Source organism: Chroicocephalus ridibundus, chromosome 1 (assembly GCF_963924245.1).
Source record: "Chroicocephalus ridibundus chromosome 1, bChrRid1.1, whole genome shotgun sequence".
Classification (NCBI taxonomy): Eukaryota; Metazoa; Chordata; class Aves; order Charadriiformes; family Laridae; genus Chroicocephalus; species Chroicocephalus ridibundus.
Window position 1 is genome coordinate 209,084,540 of NC_086284.1, and position 19,226 is coordinate 209,103,765.

Here is a 19,226-nt window from a genome sequence, read left to right on the forward strand (position 1 = left end):
AATGCTTAAAACTTTGAAATTTCTTCTGGATAATGAAGAAGTAATGAACTTACTGTCCCTTATTTGAACTCACCGAACCAGAACGCCTTGATGCTATAGGAGCTTGACAGTACTCAGTTGGACAGAGGCACTAATCTGGGGGCGGGCGCTCGTGAGGGTGTTGCTTGTTTCTCTAGCTATTCTCCAGCTATTGCTCTTGGCTGCACATTAAGTGCAGCACCAGCACCTAGTTTCCTGCAAGTTATTGGTTTCCTTTGCATCATCTTATGTACCACCAAGTGGTACGAAGTGACACAGTGAGGGGAGCTCTTTCCTGAAGTGTAAAGTATATTAAAACAAATGCTTAAAATTCCAAGCCTGTCGTGCTGAAATTGTAAGGAACTATAAACCTCTTGGCAAATATTCATGTTTAGGTTAAACACACGCTTTCCACTGCAAATGTACTCTCTCCGTAATATGCTTAGGCCATTCTCAGTGCAGAATTCCATCAAGAAGCTCCTGGGGACACTCAGAAGGATCACAGCATGGATTTGGCTGCATCTTTCATTTTATGTGCAATTCTGCTATTGGACACATGAAGATCTTCAAAGCACTAGTCCTCCTTACTCTGCACACTAAAACCCCTCACTGAAATTAGAATTGGGAGGCTAGCAATGGAGTTCCAAACCGTCTTTAAATAAGAAATATAATGCTAATTAAGCTGGGTTTTTTTTATAAAATACTTTATTAAGAATAATAAGAGTAAACAAGGTTACAAAAATACCAACTTTATTAACTAATGAAGATGCCGTTAATTACAGAAGATTTGTAATACAAGTTATAACCACAGTGTTCCCTTTTCCTTAGGCATTCATCTAGTTGTATTTAATGGGAGCATTATTTTTCCTACTTAAATATGAAAAAATACTCTTATCATACACTGAATTCCATGGGCAGCTCCCTGAAGTTAGATCCCACGCAGGGAAACGTCATAATGCCCAAGAGTATGTTTAAAAAGGAACACTGTAAAATTTCAGGGTGAAAAGCCATGTTAGTTCCTGCCAGCAGCCCCAACATTCATAAAACAATAATAAACCAGTGCACGTGAGAGAGGAAGAAAACAATTGGTAAGGATACAAGGCTAAACAACCAATTCAATAGGTTTCATACCGGTTCCATGGGGGTCAACTAGTTTACAACCGGCCTACCAGAGGGATGGCGATAAAGCCTCGCCTCCTGTTGCAGTTGCCCAGGCGTTGAGATTCTGTGTGCTCTTCAGTGTACAGGGATGCATGTAGTTCAGTGCACGGCCATAGGGAAAAGCACTGAGCAACTTTCAGCCCCCGCTATTTTGACAATCACATTCACTGATTTCAAGGGACATTTCGCCTGAGTAGATTTTGACCCTCAGAGATATATTTGGACCCTCGTCTGAAAAGCTCTGACTCAAATGAGTAGCTCTGTCAAGTACATTGGCATTACCTGCAGCAAGGGTTTGCAGAATGCCTCAGAGAATTTTAATCTTAAACTAAAGAAGATTTCAGCAGTAGCAGCAAAAATCTAGACCAGTACATTCCCAATGAGAGCTACAGTTTCTCTGAGGGTCATGAGGTTTATGAGAGAAAAAGAGACAGGGAAAAAAGCTTTTTTAAGGGAAGAATGTTTTCATTAATGAAACAAAAAAGCGTCAGCCAGTTCCAATGCCCAAGGAAAATCAGTAATTAAGTCAAACTAACTTCAGTAGAACAAAATCAGCTTTTAGGTTTTAATTCCAAAATTTTATATCCAGTTATTACATTTTTCAGAGACCAAGAATTAGTTACAGCAAGGAGAATGAAGATGAAATTCAATGAAGCTTAAGAGTGTCCTTAGATAAGAATTTAAGTTCTGTACCCTTTAATTCTAATATGAACAAAATCACATCTACAAAATGAAGTCCAGATCTTGCTGAAGTTAGTAAGAGTTTTCCTGCAATTTAGATGGGCACTAGATCAGGTTCTCTTGTTATTACAGAGAGAAAAATGTTAGAACAGTGAAAAAATATCTGTAGAGTGTCCTTTCTTAAGAGAATCCTGTAGTTATAACAGTTGCCTGGTACGGTACCATTGGTACCAACAAGAAATATTCACAGGAATAAATGAAGTACAAATTCATTACCACATATCATTATTCTTCTCTTCCCTTGCTCTTCAGAGTCTCACGTGCCCTCCATACTGAGACAGGGAGAGCAAGAGCACCTGATAAGCAAGTACATACAAACATGTTAAGTTCTGGAGCATCAACTCTGCGCAGTTTATTTTACTGAGGCGCTGCCCAGAACAAACAGGTAAAAATCCTTACACGTTGTCTAACAAAAAACAGTATTTTTATCATATATATATATATGTGTATATATATATATAAAAATCAGTCTTCTGCACAGCAGAAGCTTGTAACTAAAATATTTTAGGATTTGATTTTTTTAGATAGACATAACAAAATGCCTGCAAATATAATACAGTGAGCACATAACAATTCTTAGAATACAAAAAGTGAACATGGAATTATATGTTTTATCCACATTCTACTTGTGACTGAGTTCAAAACTCACTCGGAGTTTTTTAAAAGTCTCTCTTAAAAAGTTAATCCTTTCAATAAGATATGGTCAGTATATACTGAGTAAGAATACACTCTTCACATACATGGCAACAATTAACTGTAAATACAACAGGCTAAATCCTGCCCTCTTTAGGCCTGGTAAGTAAGAGAGACCAAAAGAAGCATAAAGCCTTCAGAGGCAGCCAGAATAGATCAAGACAGACTACCTGCGTAGCATCCACAACCTCAGATCCGCTGTACAGAGAAGTCGCATCTCGTCCAAAGAGACTATTTACATCAGGAGGAATTTCAGAAGCTCTGCTTACTGAAAGACTTCTTCCTATGTGCCAGTAGAATCTGCTGGATGCTTGACACAAATCTCAGCAAGCCAAGCCACTTAAGCATGGGCTGAAACTCATCCCAGTTCACCAGGAGATTTAAGCATACTCGAGTCCCACTGAAGTCAAAGTGCACTGCTGAAGAAAATAATTTGGTGAGCCAAAATGAGGGCTGCCTCCTATGACAGCTCCCCAGAACTGGTTACTCTCTGCCAGGGCAGAATTCAACCCTGCGTCTTCTGAACGAAATGTCCTTTTATGTGTCTACACCACGATGTCAGCTTAGCGGCTATGCAGTTAAATATGATACGCGAACTATACAATTTGCTACTGGAAACATATACAATTACATAGTCACAAGTGAAGTAACAGTGCAGTTACTTATGAAATTACATGTACAGTAGTAAAACTAACAATTGGATATATGTTCTATCAATTTTTGAGAAATTACAGGGTAACTGGTGCCAACTATAACAACGTATTTGTATAATACTTCCAGCCATACAACTAAATGCCTAAAGGAGAACAAGCGCTTTTCATAGATGCCGATTATTTGTTCCCTTTTCCCATCAACATAAAGGAATATGATGGTTCTACATACAGGCACGAAACACAAGCTACTAAACTATTGGTGATGTTTTCCATATTACATACAAGATCATATCAATCTCTGCAATAATTTTATTACCCTGAAAGGAATTATACAAAGGATATAATTTTCTCCAAATCTAGGTACGGTTTTATGAAAGATCTCAGGTCTCTGAAAGACTATTAATGTATAACTTATTTTTCCCAGTATTAAGTCTCTCAGCCAGGTGCCAGATTCAACTGTTCTTTTTCCTGCTGTAAGTACAGAGTTACTTTCATGAAATAACTAGAATCAACTGAATTTTTAGCACTTGTCTGTTGAGAAAAATTTGGGCATATTTGATTGAAATTTCTTTTAATGGCCAAAGTCTGCCAGTAGCTAATCAGGGTTAATTTTTCAAACTGTATTAAATACTCTCTTTACCATTGTAAATTCACTATTATTTCTGGGACAAACTTTAAATAAATGATCCATAGTTTGCTAACGAATCCACTTCCATGTCTCTTCCTTCATCCAAAAGTGTTTTTGAGATATCTCTTAGGGGACCACATACACACTGAAGGAACTAAGTGCAGAACTAGAGTCTATAAGCACTGCGTTAAAGGAAGTGTTATTGACTTCTATGAGAACTCTGCTTATGGCAGGCTTGTCAAAGTCCATCAATAATGAAAAGATTAATTTCTAAGGAGACTATTTTTTAATGAAGTATTGAAATCTTTGACCTCTTATAAGGGGGAAAGAGAAATATGATCATATATGCTGTCCTTGACAGATGTATCTATCTCTCAGTAGGTCTTTTGTCATATATGAAGAGAAATATATGGCTCATAGAAAGAATAAGATGTGTTAAATAAAACAATAATTTGTTTCTCCTTCTAAGATAATCTGAAGAGCAGCATAAAAGAGGTCATATGATCTATTTCTACAAAACCATTTATCATCCAGTAATAATATCTTTGCAAAATTGTTTACCCATTCAAGTATCTTCAGGAGATATGTCACCATACTTGCATATACTGTAAGTCACTCCAACATTTATAAAACAACACTGATAGACAAAAACACCAAAAACACCCATAAATATTAAAAGAAGCTCAAAAAACTTGACTATCAAGTAGTTAAAAAACTGTTGATCTTTACATTACACATTAAATCCATGCTGTCCAAAGTCTTTCTTTGAATTGAAGTTGTTGAGTTTTTCAGGGTTTTCTGTAGGTCATCATAATCTTGTGTATCCACCGAGAGTAATATGAGACCCGAACAAAAATCCCAGGACGATTTCGAATGGCACATCCACGGCCAGGAACAATGACACCAACTACTATCTTCAGCCTGTTTTGTTCACAAACCAAGGGACCACCATAATCTCGCTAGGAAAAAATAAACATAAAAAATGTCACTTCTGAAAATGCTTCAAGCCACAGCTCCCACTGTCTACTATTGACTGGTTTATTTTGGGGATGACATAGCTCAATAAAAAGGCAATAGAGTTATTTGTGCCATGGGACAAAAACCAGCTCCCAATGTCTTTTTCACAATCAGTACTTATGTGAACCATTGTCAAGGTTGGCCTTTGACCTTTGGTTGCTTCCTATGCAAATTAAACCCTATGGTCCATCTTCACATGTTATTCTAGTGACTTCAGACTACCAGACCTTACTCTCCTCTTTCAGCTACCTGCAAGCGTAATATTTGTTTCTGTGTGCATAAACCAGATGAGCAGAAAGTGAGTTGGCTAATAAACATCTTTGTTCTTATGACAGACTTCTCATCAACTACTGACAGAGCCAGGTTAATATCCTTCTGTCAGTCAGTCATCTTGCAAGCCCCTAGGATGAGAATCTATCCACACTAATTGGGGTGGGGAGGTGGGGTGGAATCCCAAACATAGTAAAAGATAACATTTTGTAGGTATAATTTTGACACATATCTTGTTAAAATACTCCTTTTTCATTATTCTGAGTAAATGAGATATCTATGCACCAGTACACTCATTCAGTGAAAATTTGGGAGTATGGCCAGCCCAGATCGGGGTCTTATTTAGCGCTAAAATACATCCAGTTTAAATTAGATTGAAACGGTAACTTAGATACATTAACATAGATTTGGGACTTGAACACAGACACTGCAGTTTTTGTGCGAAATGTACACCAAACTTAGCAAACTAGCTGCAAAACTAGACAGTAAATGCTCATATCGGATAGTGAGACATTGTTTCAAAAAATAAAAGCTGACAATTAGCATTGTATTCTCTCCGGATCACCAGAGACACAACAATGCTTGACCTTTATTAGGTTTGTTGGGTTTTTTACTGACTGATTGCAGATTAGTTCCCACATGAACACTGAGCTATGTCAGTGCCATTAGAGCGGCTCATAAAACACTTTCAGGAGTGGAGTTTCACCTGCCAATCTGATTTTGTTTCTCTGCCTGTTCTCTGCTGAGGAAAGTAGCTTCAAAGGGGAACTCGGGGAGCAGGAAACCATGCGGTGATTAAGACAGATTGCTAATATTAATTCAGTCCATTTCTTCTTGCAGGGGAAAACAAAGTGCAGGATCCCCAGCAGACTTCCATGCAGATGTTTCATTTATAAAGCCTGACATATCTAAGAGCTCATTTATGATTAAATATTTGATTTTGAATAAAATATTTTGCAATAACAAAATGATCCTTTGGAATATTAATAATAAATGGAAGAGGACTCAGCCTCATGAAGACCTTGTTTCCCCATGATTTGGTAGTACCCCTGGGTAGGGAAAATTTCACTGCTTGGTTAAAAACAGTATTAGGAAATAATCTATTCTACTCCAGATATTAAATGCATAATAATACTCATGACTGTCCTCCTTCTAGACATCATCTCATCAGGCACACTTTCCACAGAAAAAATGATATCTTCCTGTAATAAATGATTTACAGCATTTCTCCTCAGATCTCCACCACCAAAACTAGTCCCAAGCAAAACTGTATCAAACTGTACTTTCACAGAAGTTGTTCTCCCGTCCTCACTGATATGTTGCTCGGGCTTAATTAGGGAGACCAAATGCTCCAGCCTTCTCACTAATGCTGAACCTCAGTACCTTTTGGATCTTTCTCCTTCCCTCACAACTTTATCAACTCCATTGAGCAGTGACTTTTTTGTGTATTTTGCATGCAAGTCCTCATCTAGCTAAGTAGTTACATTTGCTCCAGCCTTTTCTTTCTACTCATTCAAAGTATACTGTTGTTCCTAGCATGCAGCCCATTCTAGCCCTTATTATACAGAACACCAATTTGTCTAGTCATATGATTACATTTAACATTCATGTAAATCCTTTACTGGTTGGTGGTACGGTGAAACTGAAGCAAAGGAACCTCTTACTGCACTCTGTCAGAAAATAGCTCACCAGAAACACAAATAATTTTCCAATGGAAAAGAGTAAAATATTTTTTTGTGTACATGTTTAATGCAGAGAGAATAACTATAAAAAAAGTCTAGTCTATTATTTCTGGGAAAGAAGTAGCCAGGTTGATGGCTCCTAAGAATGTATTAGGAAATGTGATATCTACCTCACAAGGCCCAGCACCGACGGTTTCAGCCACAGCACAGATTTCTGACTCATTCACGGTGATCTTCCCTTTGAGATATTGGTTGCATTTCTCATTTCCCAAAATAAACAGGTTTGCTACCCGCAGAAGGCCATCATAGTTAACTACTAGGATTAAAAAGAGAAAACATTATTCTATTTTAGGGGGAAGAAAAAAATTGAAGATGCAGTCTGGATAAACTTACTCATGTAACCTCAGTTCTTGTACTTTCCAGTACTCACGTATTTGTCCACTGTTATCATGTATTTGTCTTTTATATTTCTTATATTAGCTACAAATGAGATTTGCAAGAAATTTTTTTGGTGCACGTGTCTGTTCAGTTCTCTGAGAATATCTGGAGAAGTTTTTTCTATTAATAGAAAGTGCTAGGTAACTGGCTTTGCTCTTCAGCCCACCACCAGCTTGTCCTGTCACATCACAGAAATCAAAAAAATGAGCCTGAGAATGTTATCATTCCCATCAGCGGAGCAAGGATTTTGCTCCCTGCCTTAAACATGAGTTAATGTGTAACAGGGCCTGCCATGGCCTAGGGAAGGACGTGTGACTTGAAAAATACTGCAGCAGAGCAGAGTTTTTCTCGTTCTGTGCTGGCTCAGCTATACTGAATGACTTTGTGCCTGCGAGGGCAGAGCCACAGCTTTGTGCAATCTCCATTCATCAGTGTGAAGGTCAGGAAGCAGGAGCCCTGTGGAGTTTGCTCTTGTTCTACATGTCAAAAGACAAGTCTGTAACAGGCTGCGAAGATAAATAAAGGGCCTGGACCTGCCTGTTCTCTGCACAGCCATCAAAAGAAAATGCCAAGCTTGCCCTTCACTGAGTTGTTATCCTGCTTTCCTGAATTTTAAAAAAAAAAAAAAAAAAAAAGGATGTAACACTTCTTCCTTCCCTGACTAGGACGCTGTGAGGATTATATTAAGTAGTGCATAAAATATAGTACAAAGTCCTTGGATGACAGATGTTATGTATTTACTGCATTATGTAACTCCGCAGCACTGCGAATTCCTTATCAGTCCTCTTAAGCTAAGCTTTCCTGTGATGCTGTACCATGCTCCAGCCCAAATTCCCTATATCCCTGGCAGCCTTTTCCCCCCGGAGGGTGGCTAACGTGGCCATGCTGGGAACATCAAAGGCTGTCATCTGGGAGAGGGTTGGTACAGATTACTTGCCACCCACAAAGAAGTGCGGAGTAATGGTTAAAAGGAAGAGAGCCTCAGAATTGCAGTCGCGTTTCTGCTCTGCTTCCAGGACAGCGTGAGTATGTTGCTGCTGCTTACTCAGGGTCTGTGGCAAAATGACATTTGAGCACAGCAATTAATGGAGTAATTATTGTCAACTGGCAGCTATTAACTTTATCATCAACACATAATTAGCCAGATATAGTATTTACCAGACTAAATAAATGTCTGTTCTCCCACATATTTGTATTTACTTCACACAAAAACTGTGTTTAATAAACATTATTAAGGTTGCAAAGTCAAGTACTCAAAAGTTAGGAAATGCCAGACTTAGGGCTGCCTGTTCATCCTTAGTTCACTGTTTTGTGTGTGTTAATTATGTCTTTGATTACATGATTCTGTACTAGCTTTTCCAAAGGGCAGCCTGCTTTGGGATAGAGAAAGGGACTGCTCAAGTAGGTGAATCAGAATTTTTTCCAAAAAGGGTTAGAGCTTTGCAAATCATTTCTGCCATATTTTTTAAACCTGTAGAAAAATATTTTTCTCTAGTTCATTCTTTGAAATGTTTGAATCATTTTGCCTGTCACTGAAACAAAACAAAAACAAACAAAAAGGATGGACTAGTAGAAAATATTTCATATTAAATGATCTTAGATAAAATGTTCAAAGGACACAGTTGGACAACTGTGGTATCAGGCAATACCAGCAGCCTCACCTATAATGACAAGAGGAAGTAAGCTGTCAACGTATTCATTTAGTTTTTAAAAATAGTTTCTTACATCCAGTGTATCCCCATCCATAAACACTGCAAGTGGTCTTCTCTGGAATGGTACATCCAGAAATGGGCAATCGGATTATTTCTACAAAATTTGTCAATATGGCAGGTCTGAAAAGAGAAAGCAAATAATAGATATAATGGATTTTACTTAACCTTCTAAAATGTATCTTTAAAATGACATTAAATCTATTATAGACCACAGCAATTAAAAACTGTGCCAATTCTTTCCTTTCTTTTCCATCTTTGAAGAATATGATGGATTCTTCTACCTATTTTTTGTGCTACAGCTGTTAACTGTCAAAAGATTTCTTGAAATGCTGTCACCACTTTCATGCTATTTAACTTGGATTTTCATCTTAAAAGTAAGTAATGATGACATTTCATTTAAATATATAGTTTTGCTAATATGGAGAAAATTTAAAAGCTCATATATACACAAGGATCTCAGTGTCAATCTGGTGCTTATTCTATAAATTAAAGCCATATACTAGTCAATGTGGGTTGTTTGGGGGTTTTATTTTTATTTTTTCTTAAAAACAAAGAAACAAACAAACAACAACAACAGGAAAAACAGTGTAGGCATGATTTTTCAGAAGTAGCATCTGTTTTCTGAGTAAGGTAAATGAACCTGCATTTCTGCATATATCAAGTGAAATTTCTTACAATTGTAAGTTTACCCCATGGAGACACCATCTGCAGTATCGCAACAGCAGAGAACTGCATTTGCAAACCTTATTTAGGTAGAATCTCATTCATCAGTTGAAAATCCTGGCATTGGCAATAATAGCTACTAACCTGCTGAGTTTCAGTAAGACCAAATCTGACCCTGCAGGGCCATAAACCAACTGGGAGATATTCAGAACTTGTCTGTGCTTCTCCTCTCCCTTTCCTTTGATATTATGGACTCCAAGCCAGGCTTTGTAGTCTTTCAAATCTTTGTACCTAAACGAGGTAAAGGAGGTTAGGATTTTGCTGAGTATATAATAAAATAACTCAAAAAGCTCTGCTTAATATGATTATGCTAGAAGATCTTAACTAATACTCTTCACTAGAAATGGGTTTATGCTGCCAACCGCTATTCCAAAATCAACATGCTCGGATGTAAGTTTTTGGTCTGAAGCCACTACATAATTTTATCTTCAACTGTGACTAAAATCTAATTTTTGTTTCCTAATACTCTCCAAACATTTAGATGCTTGGACAGTATGAACCTTTGAACTTTTTGAGATTTACCCAATTTTTCTATTTTATTCTGTCCAGTTAGCAGAAGCATGAGATTATTTTTATAAAGAGGCAATTGTCTAACCATTACACTTGGAAAACATATTTATACTGCTATGTAAAATAGCCAGAGCTCTTTTGGATTAACAACAATAATAACAGAAAATACCAAGGTCCCACAGGACTTTTATATCAGAAAAGCAGTGCTAAAGCCAAACAGGAGGGAAAAATGCTGCATTTAAGTTGAAGAAATGTTGTGCTGATAAATTCCCGAAAATAGATGTATTTCGATATAGCAAAGCTACAGACTACTGTACCGAGAAGGGAAGCACTGCCTTGCTGTTAGAACCCACTCTTCCTTTATCAAAGTACCTCCACAGATATGCTTATTCCTGGGGGGTGGGGGGGGAGAAGAAAAAAAAAAAAGAAATGTTAGTTTCTACGTAGTCAAAATTTAAGAGAGTACTTTTGCTCCCCATATGTTTTTGATGACTGACAGCCTGAGAAAACATGGCTCTGTACCTTTGCTCTACAGTTTCAAAAACAATAGTAGCATGACTTTGCGGAGATTTTCTCCAATGTGTATAAACAAGCAGGAAAGAGAAATTCAGTTATGCTGTTCATTTAGTGGTTTCAAAGTTGAATTTATAATGAGACCTAATTTTTTTTCATTTTTTTTTTTAAAAAAGCAAACTAATTCTTTGTAATAGGAACTGGACTGAAACATTCAAACAAGTCCCCAAACTGCCACCAGATGTAAACAACATTTGGTCATTATTCATGTAGGTATTATTCAAAGCATTGACCTCAAGGTGGAGAGTTCCTATTTGATTGCCAGCCCTATGAGATTTCTGTCCCCACATACTTCAGTTGGAAACAATCTGCGACATATGACATCCTACATGTGATTATAGAAAACCTGCAGCATAATATATCAAGTAAAATTAAAGCAATTAAGCATGACAGTTCTTTAAAAAATAAGAATGACTGTGGAATGCAGATTAATTAGTTTCCTTCTTTGTGTCTCCAAAATCACATTTATTTTCTGCAGCTCTTTGGAAAGTGAATTAGAATTGTCAGCAATTTGGGAAAAGCTTAAAATCTCACAATTTATAAATTCAAATCACACAAATGTTCAAAGCTTTGCAAAGAACTTCTGGAAGGAGCCCAGACTCTATATGGAGTTCAAAGACAGCAGAATAGCACAGATGCTTGCCTCCTTTTTTTCTTTTTCTTTTTCTTTTTTTTTTTTTAATTATATTTTGATTGAGGAACAAAGTATCTGGTCCAAAAGGCTGGATTCTTTTTTAAAATATAGATTTTGCCCATTTTTTTTTTTTTATAAAATGTCACAATCAGGAGTATAAATGTGTTCTTGCATATTATGTTTGCTTCACTAATTATCAAAAGAAATTTACAAGATTGCATCATCTGCTTTGGAAGATTGACTAGCACACATAGGAAGGTTAAACTTCTTATTTAAATGTGGCACAAATCCAGAGCGGGTTCCATGAAATAGATGAAATTTATCCAAATGTACCTAAATATACCTGATAACAGAATCTGGATCAGATATATAAGAAAATATGTCATTGATTAATTTAACATTTAGAGGTGGACCTTAGTTGCTAAATATCAATCCAAGTTTCTAAGTATCGCTAAGCCTTTACCGTTCAGACATGGCAATTCCATTTTGAGGTGTACAGTTAGTTTTTTGCAGAAAGTCCTGGAGTCATTAAGATTTTGTTTCAGACAACATTCTATTTGCTGCCTTGGTAACAATGCAAACTAAAACTACATGTTTATGCCCACATGTAAGACACAAAAATATCTTTTTGCTGCTGGAGTATTCCAGAAATCCCTTTTTCCTAAAATGGGATTTCATGCAATCATTTAATCACTCATCTGCTTAACGGAACTTTGCTGCATAGCACAAAATCCAGGTTCAACTAACTTAACATTAGCTATTTAAATATTAGGCACCAGATGTAATTCTCCTTACGTAGGTAAAAGTCCTCAAACATCAAGGCCGCTTTAAAAACAGTGCAAAGATAAACTTTTCCAGAGATTGCTTCAGCCCACCTATCTGGTTATTTATTCTAGGAATAGAGTGATGTTCCTCTAGAAATGTCTTTCTGGAGCATCCACTAGACTTTCAGACAGGTCTAGTTCTCATTGGAGCTCATAAGATGCAAAGACCATCAAGGATGGGAAGGACCTCCACGATTTCTCTAGCAATGAAGCAATGTAGAAAATAGGCTTTTTATCTTTTCTTTTATCCCATTTTTTCATTTAAGACCTATTTTACAACCTGGTTTTAAAACAGTTGACAAATCATAAGCTAATAGCGATGAGCTGTACTTTAGTCTGTACTAGCAGACAAAAGCCCCTTATTTTTTCTTTTTTTGTTTCATGATAGAAGACACAGGGCTGATGCACGAGATACATCTCCTGTTACACATTAATGATTCACACTTCTCCAGCTGATGAGTTATGAACTAGAGTAATGGACACAGGAAACTGTTATTCTGTGTTCTGGCTTTTACACAGTAGCAAAGTAAGAACTGCCATAATGTAATACATATTTCCAGCTGTACATGTTAGGGTCTTGTTTTACAAAATTGAAAAGGATTTCTTTATAGCTCCTACTTTTTTTCTTTCTTTTTTTTTTTAAATTTTTTTTTTTTAAACAGACTACATTTCAAATGCATGCAGTAGGATGAGTTGAAAGCTCAATTTGAGGTGGGTATATTTCCTGAATCCAACACATCACAACTAAATGTACTGCTCTTAAAATTAAAATATTGATATCAAACTCAAATTTTTTGGTAACATTCTCTAAAATAAACAGTTTCATGCTGGATGCTAAGCCAATGGTATGAAAAGGTCTGCAGTAACTAATCGAAAGAGCAGAATGCTAAGAATGCTTTACAAGCTCATGTGTGCAAGGTAGCAATAATGACCGTATAAACATTTCACTGATGGAGTGAATACTGTGGAATCACTTGATGTTCCAGGAATGACGATTTTCTGCTTTTACAGAATTTAACGCAATCTAGAAGTGTTCTTATTATGGTCAACATTTTCTGCAGTTCCAAACCAAATATCCCAGTAGATGTATTGTCTTTCTAATCAAAGGGATAGTTACCTGTATGTCAAACTAACCACCCATCCTTCGTTAGTTTGTGTTGGGATTCCATTTACAACTCTCAAATGTTTTGTTGAGGCACAAGGAATGACAGTATCTGAAAGCAGGTCCAGAGATCACATTTTACTAAAAACAGCGGTAGGAAACCTGTACAGTTGCACATAAGGACCACAAGAAGGTCAATATTCATTATGAATTAACTTTCCTCCGCTAATGAAATATATTTCTAGAGCATCAAAACTACTTCAGCGAAGCTGGGTCAGTCTATATAAATATACATAAAACACACATATTTAAATAGGTTTATTATGGAGATTTACACAGTTATAAAGCAAACACTGAAAACCATTACCATATCTCACCACTGGCAAGACAGGAAAGTGAGCATAGATAAAGGAGTATAATAAAGCTATTTTACATTTTCCTCTTGTAAAACCAATTTTTCCCAAACTCTATGTTCTTTTATATCTTTAACTGATCTTTCTCTTTTTTCACAATCGGAAAGAAACAGCTAGTCTTAGAGGATACAATACATTCACTGCACAATACATCTGCAAACTTACTTACCATCCAAGCTGGCCGTAGTAGGAGTTGTATCACCTTCACCTAGACAGACAAGAGATATCCATAATACAAAATTAAAACACATCTAAAAATTGAATAGAGTAATAATAAACAGCAAACGGCATATTGTTATTTTTAATAGTTCACACCGTTTTAAACTTCAATGATTTCTTTAATACTCTGCTAAAGCACAATTTGGAAAGGACTAACAAGAAGGCAGAATTTCATTCCAATAGAATGAAATAAGAATTAAACATTTTGCAACAGGAGTTTCAAGCATTTTTCTTCTTGGCTGAATCCTGAGTACATCAGGCTACCAGTCATGTTCAATTTACATGTTTCATTCGAACAAGCAAATGCTGAAAAATGAAGTTGCAACTTTTCTATAAACTTTCAGGAACTATGTGATGTCATGTGATTAAATCCAAATCAGATTTAACGAAAATTTCTCATTTCCTTAAAAACCTTTGAAACTTCAAAAGGCCTTTTATGTTGCTATCAGCAAAAACTTATCCTTATCAAAACGTGTTCCCCAAAATCTGGTTTAGTTTTTCCATCTGGTCCAAGTCAAAACACAGTTACAACAAGGTTGCTTAAACTTGGTTCAATTTTTTTTTCTTCAGTGAAGTCTGCAGAATGACCCAGCGTTATGAGCAGGTTCAGTACATACAGGTGTAGGTACTGAAAATTTGCACAGGCAAAATTTCAACAGTCTCCTCCAACCAGATTCCCATCATTAAGAAAATGTGTATATATACATATATATAAAAAGGCATACAATTATAGACATAGTTAATTTTCCATGTGTATGTATACGCATATGCATGTGTATGTGTATGCATATGTATATGTGTATGAATGCATGTATACATATAAATAAATAAATAAATAAATAAATATCGGTATCTAAGTGAGCTAGTAGTAGCTTAATACTAGTCCACAGAAGTTGCAATTGTAAAACCAACATATTCCAGCTCTGGAGTTTGATTCCAGAAATCATAATACCCACCATTGCCATACACCCTACAAATGTCTGCAGTGAATATTTCCTTAGGAATTCATAGATCCAGATAATGAACTCAGAGTGAATAATATTTATATTTCTTCAGCTGTTGTTCTTTACCTACTTTGACACAAATAACCTTTTGCACAGTTTGTTTATTCTTCACCTAGATGCCAAAATATCACCTGAGACTTCAAACATCACCTCTTAGGGATGCTGCAGTCCAGACTATGAGGAAATGCAGCAGATTGCTGCCAGGAATGAAAGTAACATTAACCTTAACCTCTAGAGATCACAGCCATGCATTCAAAAGCCTGATTTATCATTTAAATGTTCTCTCGGGTTATACAGCACAATGATTTAGAAATAGGAATTTAAGAGAAAAATCTTGAACCTAAATGTGAATCACACATTTTTCGGCATAAATCTTTTTCCACTTAACTTCAGTTTATTACTGAAGTCCTTATGACTTTTAATTCTGTTTATTTAAGCTATTTAGTTTTTAACATGCAGCTTTGGAGGAGGGATGTTCCTAATTCTTGTCGGGAGTTAAATCATCTGTAAGCAGAATCTATATAGCACATATACATATAGTGAGTTATCCTAACTTTACAAACAAACAAATGCAGAACACACAAAGAGATTATGAAGCTTGTAGCTCAGAAGATAACTGTCCCTGGGTTTCTTGAGGCCACAGCCAACATTCTGACCACTAGACAATTCTTTGTCTCCGTCCAGCCCTCATTCAATAGCTAGATCTGTTGGAAAATGTTTGACCATCTGTAATAGCTCTTTTATGCTCCTGCTGCATAAATAAGCCTTGAAATCTCTAAGCTGGTCAAGGAGAAGGACCCCTTGTTCAGATATTGCACAAGCAGCTTCTGTCCGTCCCTTTTCAGTCATGCACGATTGATTCTTGATGGACTTACACATTTTCTGCTGCCGCGAGTGACAACAGAAAGGTATGCAAACACATGTGACACCGTGGCTTCCCTGGGACAGCACAGTTGACAATGCCCGAGGCATACCAAGTACTCACATCGAGAAATAGGGCAGTAATCCCAGGGAACGAGAGGATCATCTGTATAACACCAGGGACCATGAAAATCATCATCTGGATTGCGGCAATAGTTTTTCTTCAGTTTACTAACATCTGGTTCTCTGAATATTTGTATATGCCTACAGGGAAAAAAAATTCAAAGTGCTGAAAAGCTTTATACTATAGCCCAAATTTTCAAAGGTTAAATGTTGCCTTGCTCCACACTGTAATATTAGCTGATTGAGAAGCCTACAGGTCAGAGTTTAGGGCTGGTTAAAATCAAAGGGAAGATGAGACCCAAATATTTGCTGGATCTGGGTCCAAGTTTCCTCTAGTTGGTATTCTAAGCACCGGACAGCTGGGAGATTTCTAGATCTTCCACTCAAGCTAAAATCCCTGGATACCCTCAGGAGGGAACTTTACACTGACGAGAAGAGTGTCTGTGTTGCCCTTAGCAAATCTGCAGGTCTCTGGGAGCACAGGCACCCTCTCCCTGCAGATTAGCACAAGGGAGCACAGAATCTGCAAAGAAAGCTGAATCTCAGGCAAAGGAAGGACAAATGCAAGAAAATTAGCAAGTCTGAGCAGCAGGCAAGGAGAAGGATGAATGGCTCAGAAAAACTACAGTCATAGGTCACCTAAGTTGCAACCCTACATGAGACAGTTTAAAGATGAAACTTTGGGATGAAAATCTGAAGCAAAGATATTTATTTCTGACTTGTCAGACAGAAGCTTACAGGCTTCCTAAGTTACAGCTGCACAGCCCTTTTAGTTTGTAACCACCCATGCATGATGCTTCTAGCACATCCATAACCAGAGTAACTGCTGAAGTGAGACAGATAACTCTCCAAAGAAGTTCCCAGGTGGAAAATTTGCGGGAGTAAGAGAAGAAAGGCTGATCTGTGCTCAAGTTTATACGAACACAATTGCATCAAGCATCCAATTGCTTCAAGCTGTTTTATTCACAGGTAACTGAAGACTTATCAGAGCTCTCAGAAGTCATGAACTTAAACCTCTGCTTCCTTTACATGGACAGGACACTGGAATATTTATGCTGTCTCTGACCCTGTGTCGGGAAAACCACATGTAGTCCAATAGGTGGTTGCAGACAGTGGCACTAAAGCCTGCCTCTTGCAATGCAGCTTCCCCAAAGGCTGACTTACCAATTTACATGCCTTCACCTGGCTGACCACCAAGTCAGCCGCAGGAAACTGGGACAGCCAAATTCTGGAGGGCAATGCCTAACACATCGGGCACTATGACTGTGGTGATCATGAACGCTAACTCAAGAACAAGTACCAAAGGTAATACAGAGATAATCACATCTTTAGAAACTAAAGGAAAACAAAGGAAATAATGTTTCCATCTGGGCTGCGTAATATACCCAGCAAAATTTTTTGATGAATCTCTGTCTTTGTGTGGTACCTAGAAGTCATTGCTCTTGTCACTCCTCAGATTTATTAACCTACGCCTCTGAACCAGCAAAGACAACACTGAGGATCCTGGCATAACTGAAAAATTCTTGAAAACTCACAACTTCTTTTTTACTTACTGCTGATTCGTTTTTACCTTAACAAATAAATTAAAAGTAACTTGACATTTCCACTACTTGAATATGAAGCCAAATTAATGATAAACAGAAATTTCAAGTCACTTTAATGGCATTTGATGTCAGTGTCATTAGATGATAGACTCATGATTCAGTTTCAGGTCACAAGGGACCTTAGGTGGTTTCAAGTCCAACCTCCTGCTTGAAGCAGCGTGAGCTATGAGATCAGATTGATGAGATAACAATTTCCTATTTTATTCCTGCTATCCTCTCATAGAACAAAACTTTCAAGGACAAAGATGGGGTAAACCAGGTCAGTAAACTAAACACTAAGAAACATCCCAAAGCCTGCAATTAGTGGTTAGCCCAAACAAAGACATGTTGTGTAATATATTTAAACACCGAGGAGAAAGAAAAAAAAAAAAAAAAGAAAAAGATACTAAAAACTCCAGGGCATAAGTGGCTATTTTAGAATCACTGCAGAAGAAAAGGAGATGCCATCTGGAGGCCGTATTTACTCAGAACTCACTGAACCATGTTGTTCTATTTCGTATGTACACACCTACGTAAGTCTTCAATATTCTTGTCCCATGTGGAGCAAGTTAGCCCAAATCTTGTCTTGGATAGATTCCCCATGTAACTTTTGCCATTGCCACGATAACAATCTGAATAAGAAAGTTGAGACAAAAAACATGGAGTGTGATTGTGCAACACTGAAAAGAAAATGCTTCCATCAGTAATCCAAATAATTAAAGGCAAGTGTTATATTTAGCAAACACTATACAATATAAATCAAATCAGAAGGAAAGTGGGAGAAAATTTTCAAATTTAGATGCATAATCTCCTGCTTGAGGCCTTCATTTTCAACACAGTAACATTTTAAATTTTGTCTTACTTAGATAAACTGGGAAAATTTCTTTCATAAATAGTTAGTTTATGGTTAATTTAGAAGGGTCACACAAAACATTCTAAAAGTTGTCAGGAGCAGTTTTATGCAAAACAAAGCAAAAATGCCCCCTTAATCCTCCCTCCTTAAAAAACAGGCACTCAGCCTATTTGAAACAACTTACCTTTATGTAGATTCTGGATACTGGCAACAGTATATAATTCTAGATCTAACTTCTACTTTGGCAAAATCAAAAAATCAACATCACTTTAATTTTAATGTAATTCAAAAACTTGCCTGTTCACTCCATCAGAAGTCATGTTTAATTCATAAGCTTTTATCACAAGCCTTTTTGAGACTTTTCAAGAGGATTGTTTAAAATGATCACTACTATAAAGACTTTTTGTACAAAGTATTTCATTCCATATTCATCAGTATTTTTACTTTTTGATAATTGATACTTCACAAAAAAAACACCGAATGAAAGTCAAAGTTTAATCCTTTCTCTCACAGAACTCTTGCAACTGCAGCTCTTCAAATTTTAAGAGAAAAAATGGCTAAAATTGAAAGGTGGAGATCTTAATGCAGCCTGATGTAGGGTCATAGGTCTGAGGTGTCGGCCTCGGTTTGTGCTATGATTGACATCAGTTCTCATGATGCTGTAATACTCCTTAGAGTAATACCAAGACCTCCTGGGAAAAGCAACATTTGCCTGAAGACTCAGAGTGGACTTTGCAGGCAGAGGTAATAACTCGAAGCTAAAAGGCTATATGGGAAGTCCCATGTGGTTT

The 19,226-nt window shown here is 36.9% G+C and overlaps 1 protein-coding gene across 2 annotated transcripts in view; it reads right to left on the reverse strand.

Moving 5' to 3' along the window:
• Positions 1-705: 705 nt before the first annotated feature.
• The window catches only part of HGF (hepatocyte growth factor), a 62,336-nt gene continuing 43,815 nt past the window's right edge, over positions 706-19,226 (reverse strand). For both annotated transcript variants that reach the window (XM_063323538.1, XM_063323537.1), the window contains exons 10-18: positions 18,112-18,214; positions 16,001-16,140; positions 13,962-14,000; positions 13,395-13,491; positions 10,564-10,638; positions 9,821-9,967; positions 9,027-9,133; positions 7,034-7,179; positions 706-4,853 (exon numbers count right to left, since the gene is read on the reverse strand). In XM_063323538.1, coding sequence (XP_063179608.1) covers positions 4,683-4,853; positions 7,034-7,179; positions 9,027-9,133; positions 9,821-9,967; positions 10,564-10,638; positions 13,395-13,491; positions 13,962-14,000; positions 16,001-16,140; positions 18,112-18,214 — 1,025 coding nt within the window. In that variant the 3' untranslated portion in view covers positions 706-4,682. The remainder of the gene's footprint in view (positions 4,854-7,033; positions 7,180-9,026; positions 9,134-9,820; positions 9,968-10,563; positions 10,639-13,394; positions 13,492-13,961; positions 14,001-16,000; positions 16,141-18,111; positions 18,215-19,226) is intronic.